Here is an 11,518-nt window from a genome sequence, read left to right as displayed (position 1 = left end):
TTTTTTTTTTTTTTGCCTTGTCGAACCGACGTTGTTTCGACTCTTTTCCGTTGTCGGGGGTTGATGCATAACTCTGTATGACACCTCGGCATGTGTGTCCCTACTTCATTTTAAATAGTGTATAAGCCTATATATATATATATATATATATATAGTCGAAAAGGGAAGTGACAGGAAGAGCGGAAACTTTTTTATTCCATTAGGAACCCCAAATTGGTAGGCTCATAAGAGAAAATTGACTTAAAGCGGTCAGCGGGACAACAATGGGTCTCTGCAAAACACTTTTTGTTTTCCTGCTCACGGTCACCCTAGCGGGTTTTGTCCACCTGGTAAACCGCCCAGAGAATTGGGTGTTTGATCCCAAGGAACTTCAGACCATCGTCAAACAGAGCATTTCAAACGCTCGAAGTAAATATGGGGATAATCCCTCCGCCGACGCGGTCATTGCCGAGGTGATCGAAGGAGTTCTTGCAACGTACCCCGCACACACAACAAATAGTAGTCGATGGATGTGGAACAATGCAGGCGGGGCAATGGGTTCCATGAAGCTTCTTCACGCGTCCTTTTCCGAGTACATCATTATATTTGGCACTGCTGTGGGGACGGAAGGCCACACCGGTCGTTACCACTTGGCAGAAGACTTCTTCACTATTATTCATGGGGAACAATGGGCGGCGCTACCGAATTCCACAGTGCCGGAAGTATACAAACCTGGCGACCAGCATTACCTTCCAAAGCACACGGCAAAGCAGTATAAAATGCCTGGTCCATGCTTTGCATTGGAGTACGCCCGCGGTGTCATTCCTTCCATGTTCTTCTTTGGCTTCGCAGACATGTTTTCATCAACGTTGGACATGGTAACCTTGTATCACACGGTTGTGGAGTCCACAAAGCAAATGATACCTAATGCCCTTCGAGGAAAGATATAAGCACAAGAAATTGGTAGTGCGTTTGGAGGGTGAATGTGTCAACACTACAATGAATCGAACTTACCCATTCACTTAATAATATGCGTATACATATATGTGCGTGTATGTATTTGTTGTGTGGATGAGGTGTAGTCAGTTAAATCCCGTGGCTTCGATGAACATTTAAAGACACACGTACTTATCGTGACCAATAAATAAGTTTGTTTTAATCAAAAATTCAAAGGGTGTGGGGCAACATCAGCGGTTGGCACTTTTAGCTTTTCTGTAGGTGCGTATGGCGGGCCAAAAAGAAGAATACTCCCTATACATGGTGTGATGATGGGTGAGGGAAGGGAAGGTGAATTACGGACTCGTTTAGGCGTTAAAGTTGCGGCGCTCAGATACACCAACTTATCTGCACACATGTCAACACCCTCACGGACGTCTTTTATTTATTTAATTTTTTAGTTGATCACACGCTTTTGGTGGTAGAGAAGTGAGAATGCAGGAAGGCAGCCGCCTCACCTTTCTGAATGTTTACTTGTTTCAGATGTTTATAACACTTCTCTTTCCCCATTCACCGTCACTATGCGCAGTTGTCGTTGGTGTTGCCTGTGGAGGGTGGTGTCTTCGCTCCAACGGACTTAATCGTTCTAACACGCTCCTGCTGCGCATAATGGTGGTGCAAAAGAACCAACTGCACTGATATATAAATATGTGTTTATGTTCAGTAATCTTCCGCGCACGACATTAACTATGCATGCATCGGCATGTGTATTCTCATTGTATCCCTCATTGTTCTATTTATGGTTGGACGTTTGTGCACTCCCCTTTAAATCATTAATTTTCTTCTTGTTCCTTTTTTATTGGCCCCTCTAACCTGCACACATGACCTAGATTATCGGAATTTGTGTGGGTTGTTGGATTGTTTCTGTTCTATTTAGTTTCTAATTAAGTTATACACATACATATATATATATATATATTGTTTTACCGGCTGCATCCATCCTCCAGTTGGAACTCGAACGGACACGGAGCATATTTCAAGAGTTGAAACTTGGCCTTCTGTTTGCTTCGGAAAGCATTCAAAAACATTAGGCATTTTATCTCTCCGTTGCTTTGGTTTATAGCAGGTGTCTTGAGATGGACAGCTTTCGCCTCACGGAAAAAGACGAGGCGCGATGTTCCTTTGGTGACCCCAAACGTTCCCGAGATGCCCACGATAATAGAATGGAACATTTTAACGTTGATATACGAAAGAACAGTGCCCTTAGGAATCGGTCGCTTGTTTGTGGCTGTCTTACGGGATTCACGTGCGCGGCCGGTGCCATCGGTGCTTTGGCTGGCATGTACCGCTCAAGTTTGGGATCCACTTCACAGGATAAGCGTTTCGCTCCGCTGCTAATTGCACATGCCTTTTCGGGCGGCGTGGGTATCGCCTTTACGGTATGCCGCTCCCTGCTATTTGAAAGAGCGGTGTACGAAGTGGAACTTCAGCGTGAACTTTGGGAAATTGACAACCATATCGCTGGAGAAATACAAGAGATGGTTGCAATTTACAGAGCGCAAGGGCTCCTGGAGGAGGAAGCGCATATGATCACGCGCATTTTCGCGAAGCATCGAGAAGCCTTTGCAAATCTAATGATGGTTGAAGAACTTGGGTATTCCCGCCTCGAGCCACCAGCGGGGTGGGAAGCGGTAGTGGATGCTGCTATTCCCTCCTCTATTGGATATACGTTGGGGTGGGTTCTTCCACTTTTGCCTTTTATGGGTTCTGAACTTAGTTCAGCGCGCAGTGAACTCGTTGCCCTGTGCACTTTAGCGGCGGGGATTTTTGTTGTAAGCGTCGGGCAGTCGGAGGTCTTCTTTGGGAGTTATGCCAACGTGTGGAAGGCGGTGGGAGCGACCGTATGGAATTTATCAGCTGCGGGTCTCACATACGGTGCCACGCGTTTCATGGCTTGTCGTAGCGGTGTGTGAAGAAACACGAGGGGGAAGGTGGGGGCAAAAAAAAAATTATTGAGGGGAAGGAGGCAATAAATATGATAAAAAAGAAGTCAGGAGGAATAATCATTTTCAAGTTAGTAAAGACGAGTGGTAACAAAGAAGATACCGATCGTGTGGAGAAGTGAGAGGCTGAGTACTTGTGGTGACGCTGGCCTGGACAACAGAAATTTTTTTTCATTTTTTTTTTTACTTTTTCGGAGAGGGCAAAGGGGAAAGGAAGAAGAATGTGGCTGAAACGAGCGAACCAAAAAGAGGGTAGAGAATTCCTTTTTATGGACCTGTGTGTTTCCACAGTCGTCACCCTCTCATTACTTGGGTTCGTTCAGCCACCGCTGTATCTCTTATGTCAATCCCAATCCTTTTTTCACTTGCATTACGATATCATTATCAGCGGGGGAAGCAGAGTGGATTGCTTACATACACTACTAAAAGAAAAGAAAAAAGAAAGGACCAAAAAAAAAAAGAAAAAATGACTTAAGACGTAACTTAAATGCCGAGACGAAACGAGGCATGGGTATAGGTATTTAAAATATTATTATTATTATTATCTTTTAAAATGTTATATGACATGAAATAAAACGACATGTGGGTGATCGGTTGTGGATTTCCTTTTCCCTCGCTTTTTTCTTTTCTTTTGATTTGTTTTGTTTTGTTTTTTTACTTTTCCGGTTGGCCTGCTGGTTAATGTGTTATGCTAACCATCTTCTCTATTGCAACACCAAGGCAGAAGTGGGTAAGAAAAAAAGGAAATGCGGTAAAGTGAAGGAATCGGTCTTTTTTCTCTTTTTTTTTCTTTTTTTGCTTCCGTCTTCTGTAGCTAAAAAAAAATTTTTTGACAGTGAGAGGGAAAAAATAAAAAGAAAATACAAAATAAAATTTTACGTCATTGTTTTTTTCTTTTTGAATTTGGAGGATCCCCCCTCTCTCTCTCTCTTCTCCTCCTCCTCTTCTCAATGTGCGTAAAAGTTTTTTTTTGTTATTGATTTTACATTTTCCCTCTCACACATCCACGCATCTCCCCTTTCTTTTTCCACTCCTTTCACTTGTTTGTTTTTGTTTTTCTTCATCCCATTCATCCTTTCCCTCCATTACTTCTGCAACAGTTGCTTCAAATGTCGTAACGTAGTGTGTTCCTCTCTACATAAGCACGGAATAAGCCATTCCTTCAACCTTTCTTTTTTCTTTCTTTTCTCCCGTCGTGTTGTACAAAGCTCTCTATCTACCTATCTATTTATCTCTCTCTTTCTCTTTTTTTTTTCTTTTCGTTGTTTCTCTCCCTGCTCTTTACTACTTTTCTTGTGGATGGTGACGACACCTTTCATGTCCGATTGCGTGGGTTGTCTTTCACTCGCGACCATCAAATAAGTACTTCTACATGTGTGTATATTTGTGGGTATGTGTTGTAGTTGGTTTTTTTTTCTTTGCTTTTCCTTTTATTTTTACCACAACTGCGCACGTTAGAACACTGGCTTGTTGTATATTCTGCTTTGCTCCCCCTATTCCATCCCAATAAATACAAAATAAATGTACCACACGGGTTGTACACACATGAGTGACGATGCGCTGACGTATGGCTTCTCTTCTGTACCACTGTCGGGCGCCATTAATCCCATTTCTGCAGAAGGAAAATAAATAAAAAGGAATTGAACTAAGTAAGTTACACAAGGAACCAATGAGGTGCTGCACGCTCAGGAGCAATGAAATTAGGCAATTGATTGTCTTCATTTTTGTTGCATCCATACATTGTCACGTGTTAACAGTGGAAGGCAAAGGCGTATATGTGAAGGTGGTGGCACCATGGACCGAAACTCCGTTACTTCAGGAGGGATGTGAGGCGGTAGCTTCACTTACCGTGCCGGTAGGGACTCAAACACATGATGATGCGCCCTCCGGGTTTTACAAATGCTTGGAAGATGTTTGGCTCCGAGCAGAAGCAACAAATAGGAGTGGTGGCGCCCGTACCATGACTCAGAAGGAACAGTACGACGTGCTGATGGATATAATGCAGAGCAACAAACACCCGCCACACCACGTGGCCTTCTTAACAACCAAACTAGCTGTCAGGATGCATTCCCCCACGGTGGAGGCGCATCGGCAGCTGGCGGGGAGGGCAATAAATCGCACGGGTGGATGTGCTGCTGAGGGAAGGCCTTTTGCGCTGATTGGAAACAAGGCGTTTTGCGACGAGCATAAACTTGCGAAGGAGCTCGAATTGAAGGGACCTAGTGGCAGCGATGCCACTGGATGTAATGCTGACGGCGAGACTGAACTAAACGCGGATAACGCAATGGGTGTGATTGCCAATCTGGATCACGTTCATCCACATTTAAACGGTCCCAACCTTGTCATCATGTATGGTATCGTTGGGGAAGGGCAAACCATGCGACTCCTTCAGGCTGTGAAACGTCACAAGCAAACAACCAAGTTGGTGTTTCGGCACTTGCCCGTCTCAGGAAATCAGTGGAACGACATGCTGGCAGTTCAGGGGTACGGTGTCTCCGTTGACATAAAGAGCACTGAGTACAGAGCGGTGGATGATCGAATAGCTGGGGAATCTACCGCGAACTTGCAGCACAAACTGGGACGAAGGGATGTTTTAGGTGCCATGGGGAGTGGAGAAGAACATCTTCTAGGTGGATTTAACATATCTTTGTTACAGAGGCGATATCCCGACCAAAGTTTGCAACTGAGTCACTTTGAGGATGCCGTAGGTAAGAATATCGAGCAAGGAGTTAAGGTAGACCTTCATTCGTGGGAAAAGGCTCATATCGGTATTGCTGCTGCGCAATATGTTATGGATCCGAGCAGAGAACCGCTCCATGCGCTCTTGGACGTATTGACGAATTTTCCTAATTATGCGTCGCTTCTTTCTCGGATGAGTTTTGTTGCAGCTGCCAGAAAGGACCCAAAATTTGTTCGAGAATTGGATGCCATTGGAAGGAGCATGTATCACAGCTCCTCGCATGTTTTCCTTAACGGATGCGCGGTGACCACCGAAAACATTAACCTCTTTTACATGATGGAAAAAATAGAAGAGTATGAGAGGTTACTTGATACCCTCAGCACGATCTTGGTTAGTCGTTCCGAACTTCATTCTTCCAACGACGCCACTCGGAACGGTAATACAGACGTGACGGATGTAGTAAATGGGTTGGCCCGCATCCAATTTCAAGGGGAATCGCTGAGTGGTGGTAGTGGAGATACTACCGCCCGTGTGTGGCTACCACAAGACGCCGTAACTTGGTTCAACGACGTAGAAAATAATGCCTACTTGTACCGTCTTCCCACGACGCTCCGTTCGATGCTAAGGAATGGTGCGGCAGCTCCGACGCTGCCAAGGCGGAATGTTCTCCATGTTGTATGTATTGCGGACCCTACTACGTATGAAGGAATGGGTACCATCTTTGAGGTGGCGCGGAGAGCTCAGCAGCCCATACGCTTTGGCGTTGTATTCGTTGACAAACATTGGAGTCCGGAGGTGACCTTGGTGGGTAAGAAATTCGACAAGGTTGCCGTCTCAGATTCATCGAAAGCTACACTACTGGTCGCGGCCACGGTTTGGGAGCTAATGCAAGGAGAGGCGGACCCTGCTGCGGTTTCCGATTTTCTTATGGCCATGACCAGGGAGATGATGGCAAAGCAAACCATCACAGAACTGAGCGTAAAGATGATCACGCAGTCCGTCCTGATGCAAGCAAGGAAGCGTGCAGTCGACGACGTGGTGCTTGACCCTGCGTTCATTACTCACTATGAGAAAACGCAAAAGATGGTGCGTACGTTGGGGTTTAGTAAGTTTCCAGTAGTGCTTCTCAATGGCCGAGTCCATACCGATATTTCGATCGTTCTTCAACACGGTATTTGGGAGGAGTTTGCACATTTACAGAAACTGGTGGAGATGGGCGCCTTAAGCGACGACGATGATAACCTCTATGAATCCGTTCTGGAGTTGAGCGGTGCGAGGACTCGCTATGTTGCGGCTCTTTTTGAGAACAAAACGTTTGCCGACTGGAGCCACAACTCGGTGTTGAGCTTCCTCCACAAGTACCCGTTTATATACCCGTCAACAAGTGGCATGAACGAAGTATCATTGGTCAGTGGTGTGTTAACCCTACACGTGCCCGTAACTGCACAAAGTTTACAGGCAACCCTCAATGCCGTACGGTCCCTTCTTCTTTGCAAAGGTGCTGACGAGACGTGTGGCCGAACACGACTGACGTTTGCTGTGTGCGGTACTTCACTGAAAACAAACTCCCGCACCGTTGTCGACGATTTGCACCTGCTGTTGCAGCACTGTGGGGTGGCGGACAAGTCGGAGTGTTTAAACTTGTTGCAAGAGTTTCTTCTCTCAACCTTTGAGCACAGCCACCCAGGATGGCAACTGGACGATCCGAAAAAGTACGAGCACGTGTTGAAAGGTGTTAAGTTCTCCGACCAACTACAAGCACTTTTCAGAGCATCTGCTGAAGGCAGCACCAGGGACCAAGCAGGGAAGCTTAATCAGTTGTTTTTACTCGCATCTGAGTTCTGCAGGGAGATGACTGGTAGTGTTTCGGCGGTGCACGAAATAGCCCCGGGGAGTGTTCATTATTACGTAAACGGTCGCCTTTTTGTGTATGACAACTTTACTGAAGAGGACTTCGAAGTAGCAACCCTGGAAGGTGGCCATACCCCAAAGAAAGTATGGAATGTGCTTGAGGAAGCCACTTTTGTCGGTATGGACCCTGGTCTGGAAATACCCGGTAGTGACCAAAATTTTTATGCCTCCAGAATTGCCGCTGTTGTAGCGGCGTTGAGACGTGATGCGGCCAACAATGACCGTCGTGAGGAGCAAAAAACTCGGCTTCCCGTGAGCCCGGGCCCACTCTCATTTGTTGTGGGCGCGACCGAAAAGAGGGTGCCAAGGCATCGGCTTACGGTTGTGGTAGACCCCGTGGCCCGCGCGTCGCAGCAGCTTGTCTCCTTATGCAACTATATCTCTCAGTTGTCCATTGGAGCCGTCTGCACAGTGTATTTGAACCCTTCGTTAACGGTTGGGAACACGATACGTAATTACTACAAGTTTGTTGGCGAACTACAACTGCGTTTCGATGCTGAGGGACGTGTGGTAGCTCCTAAGGCCGTGTTCAGTCATCTGCCGGATAAACATCTGTTGACGCTAGGCATAGAAGAGGCAGAGTATTGGACAGTTTTCCCCATGGAGGCAGAATATGATCTCGATAATATTATTCTGTCGAGGCTCCCACCTTCATCGAAGTATCTCTATGCAACGTACCGTATTAACTCCATCCTCATTTCCGGGAGTGCCGAAGACGACAGCACAGGAGGTCCCTCCAGCGGACTTCCGCTGCAAATTCGCTCATCACTGTATAACCATACAAGCGGCAGTTATACCAATACGACGCGCGACACGATCGTCATGACGATCAAAGGCTACTTCCAACTTCAGAGCACACCAGGTCTCTGGTACTTGGGCGTGCAACCGGGGGCCATCGCGCGAGCGTTTTATATTTCTCATCACAACGACGACCCAGTGCTTGACGTAGCAGTCGGTTCTGTAGGGCGTCACTTCAACTACACCGCTGGACAAAGCATTCCTGTTGTTGTTTCTTCCTTTACGGGATCCTTCATTCGACTCGGTATATCGAGGACGGCAGGTTTTGAGGAAGCCAGCATCGAAAGCATCGCCGCCGCGGCTGTCGAGGCGAGTAATGCCGAGTGGCCACCAAAGGGGCCGCGGAGTGAGCGTCCCAAATTTCCAACGCTTAATATTTTTACAGTTGCCTCTGGACATTTGTATGAGAGGTTCCTCCGCATCATGATGCACACCGTAATGCGCACCTCCTCAGATGTACACGGAGCTAACACAACGCGGATTAAGTTCTGGCTCATAGAGAACTTCTTATCACCGCAGTTCAAGGAGCTCGTGCCCCTGTTGGCAGAGCACTACGGTTTCGATGTAGGATTCGTTACTTACCGCTGGCCGTGGTGGCTAAACAAGCAAACGGAGAAGCAACGCACCATTTGGGCCTACAAGATTCTCTTCCTTGACGTTCTTTTCCCACTTAACGTAGACCGCGTCATATTTGTTGATGCGGATCAGATCGTGCAAGCGGACTTGCATGAACTGTACAATATGAATATTGGCGCTGCCGCAATGGCCTACACGCCCTTCTGCAGAGAGTACCCTAACGATGCCACAACAAACTTTCGGTTCTGGGACCAAGGGTTTTGGTTGAGTCACTTACGAGGAAAACCATATCATATCAGTGCACTTTATTTAGTCAACGTGCAGCGACTGCGGGCTGCGCTAGGCGGCGACAAGTACCGCGCAACGTACGCCAGGCTTAGCGAAGATCCCGGAAGCCTCGCCAATCTGGATCAGGATTTACCAAACTTCATGCAGGATGAGATGCCCATATTTTCACTGCCGGAGGAATGGCTCTGGTGTGAGACCTGGTGCGCAGGAGAGAGTAAGGCACGTGCCAAGACCATAGACCTCTGCAACAACCCTCTGACAAAGATACCCAAACTAGAAAATGTGCGGCGTATCGTTGATGGTTGGGACGAGATGGATCGGGAGTTGGAAGACCTTTCTAAGCAGCTTCTTGAGAAACGTAATGCAGAGCTCAGAGATGGTGCAGAAAAAAAAAAGGACAAGGAAAGTTAATGGATCCGATGGATTCAAGTGGGATGATGTAATGCGAGCTTGGGGAATGTTGCAGGCAAGTGAAATATATTGAGATGTGTCACTTGGGGCCCCAAATGAGTGTTTTGGGATGATTTGTTCCTCCCTCCCCCACCTTCTCCTGTCTTACAACCACTTGCGGTAGTAACGGGCTATGTGACTTGATAAACCTTCTTACTCCGTTTATTTTATGGCGTTGGCGTTGGCGTTAGCGTTTTTCTTTTTTTTTTCTTTTTTCTTTTTTCTTTTTTCTTTTCCATCATGAATGTAATCTGCCATGCAAGTGATTCACAGTGGCATGCGCGTATAAGGTGGTGGGCATGATTTTTCTTTAAAATTAGCAATGCTTGCCGGGCATTCTGCACCACTATTCGTGCTTAGTTTTTGCTTCTTGGACGTACTTGACTAGTTAAGACGAAGTTTCTACACATAAACCACACACACACACACACACTTCAACAGAAGTATGGGGAATTATTAACGTATTAATTCAAATGTTGTGAATCCGAGGGGGGAAAGCTGGGGAAGTATTGCGGAAATACCAACAAGAACCGTGTTCGAGAGGCAACTGACAAATCTCCAGCCTGATGTGCCCAAGCTGATGGGGGATTTTCTGTTTTACATTATTTACTACTGTTCTTCTAGCCATTACCTTCATCTCTTATCGTTGTTCTGTTGTTGCTTCTGGTGAATGTTTTCTTCTTTTTTTTTCGCAAAAGTGGCTGTAGGCGCTGGCACAGCGCACACATCTATCGCATTTCCCCTGCCCCACCATCTCGCTCACTCCACGATTGCAGGTCTTCTGTGGAGTTGGCTGTGGCTGTGCGGACTAAATCAAATAATAAGAGTTCCCTAGAGTGTAAACGCACACACGCACACATACGCAGAGCTAGCGGAGTGACAGTCCTTATGCGCGACATGGAGGTGGAGCGGCAGTGGAATGACGAAAAGAGTGCGAGCATCGATTGGAAGGATCCGGATGATGTTCTGTGCAACCACTGGACATTCCTGAGAATTGTGGATTTCCATCCACTATTGGCTCAGTACGCCACCACGCACTTGGAAGACAAAGAGCACTGGAAGGCAATATTTACGAATCCGGCGCGAACAGATGAGCAGAAGGAGGCGCTACAGTTTTGGTTGCAGAATGGCCTGCTGACGCTTCGGGAGAAACGGTGGTGTAGGGAGTGCAGGAAAGAGGGCCACACCAAACGGCAATGCACGGAAGCTAAGGTACCAAAAGGGGGAGGTGTTTTGGAAAAGTTTGCGGCTCACCGTGCGGAGATTGAGCGCTACCGACTGATGCAAGAAAGGCAGTGGGAAAATGATCCCGTTACTCTGCTCGCAATCAAAAAAGGTGGCGCTCAAGTGAGGGATGGGCGAGGGGGCACGCGTGATGTGAAGGTTGGTGGACCACACGTGTGGGTGCAAAATAATAATGAGCGAAGGGATCTGGAACCATTCGTGGAGGAACGACGGCGCGGTACCATTGGACGTGTGGACACAGAGCATAACATTGGCTTCGTTCGGGTGCCCGACATGGGTGAAGTTAAATTCTTTGTAGACCGCGTCGATTACGGTGTGAGGGAAGTTGCTGTTGGGGATGCTGTTACACTTAAAATTGACGTTAGCAGGGACTACCCAATAGCCGTAGACATCCGGCTGGAGACGCCACATGTAACGTCGGAGGATGTTTACAAGTTTATTAGGCGATGCAAAAACGCAACGCAGCCAATTGCAGTGATTAAGGCCGTTATGACTCATACGTTTGAATGGCCAGATATGCTGCGTCTGTTGAGAGATATGCCACCCGCCGCGTTCGTTGATGGTGTGCACACCCTTGTGGAGTTGACCACTTTTGTTGGGAACCGTGAACCTATCCACATTCCACTTCTGCAGTCGTTTCTCGTGTTATTGC

The 11,518-nt window shown here is 47.0% G+C and overlaps 3 protein-coding genes and 1 pseudogene across 4 annotated transcripts in view; all 4 read left to right on the top strand.

The window, feature by feature from the left end:
• Positions 1–263: 263 nt before the first annotated feature.
• Positions 264–929, top strand: TEOVI_000870600 (C-8 sterol isomerase, putative; the record flags this gene model as incomplete). Its single annotated transcript, XM_067222510.1, has 1 exon — positions 264–929. The coding sequence occupies one exon, from the start codon at positions 264–266 to the stop codon at positions 927–929; it is 666 nt and encodes a 221-aa protein (XP_067078611.1).
• A 1,122-nt stretch (positions 930–2,051) lies between these two features.
• Positions 2,052–2,888, top strand: TEOVI_000870500 (VIT family, putative; the record flags this gene model as incomplete). Its single annotated transcript, XM_067222509.1, has 1 exon — positions 2,052–2,888. The coding sequence occupies one exon, from the start codon at positions 2,052–2,054 to the stop codon at positions 2,886–2,888; it is 837 nt and encodes a 278-aa protein (XP_067078610.1).
• Positions 2,889–4,587: 1,699 nt separating this feature from the next.
• On the top strand, positions 4,588–9,614 carry TEOVI_000870400:pseudogene (annotated as a pseudogene). The gene is given in 2 exon segments: positions 4,588–9,567; positions 9,570–9,614. Coding segments are annotated over 2 exon segments (5,025 nt in total).
• Positions 9,615–10,509: 895 nt separating this feature from the next.
• TEOVI_000870300 (AAA domain containing protein, putative) overlaps positions 10,510–11,518 on the top strand; it is a gene marked incomplete at both ends in the record, with an annotated part of 1,053 nt that continues 44 nt past the window's right edge. The window contains one exon of the mRNA XM_067222508.1: positions 10,510–11,518. Coding sequence (XP_067078609.1) covers positions 10,510–11,518 — 1,009 coding nt within the window.

This window comes from Trypanosoma equiperdum (genome assembly GCF_001457755.1).
Source record: "Trypanosoma equiperdum strain OVI genome assembly, contig: ctg_1639, whole genome shotgun sequence".
Classification (NCBI taxonomy): domain Eukaryota; phylum Euglenozoa; class Kinetoplastea; order Trypanosomatida; family Trypanosomatidae; genus Trypanosoma; species Trypanosoma equiperdum.
Note: the sequence above shows the minus strand (reverse complement) of the source record. Positions and strands in the feature narration are given on the sequence as shown.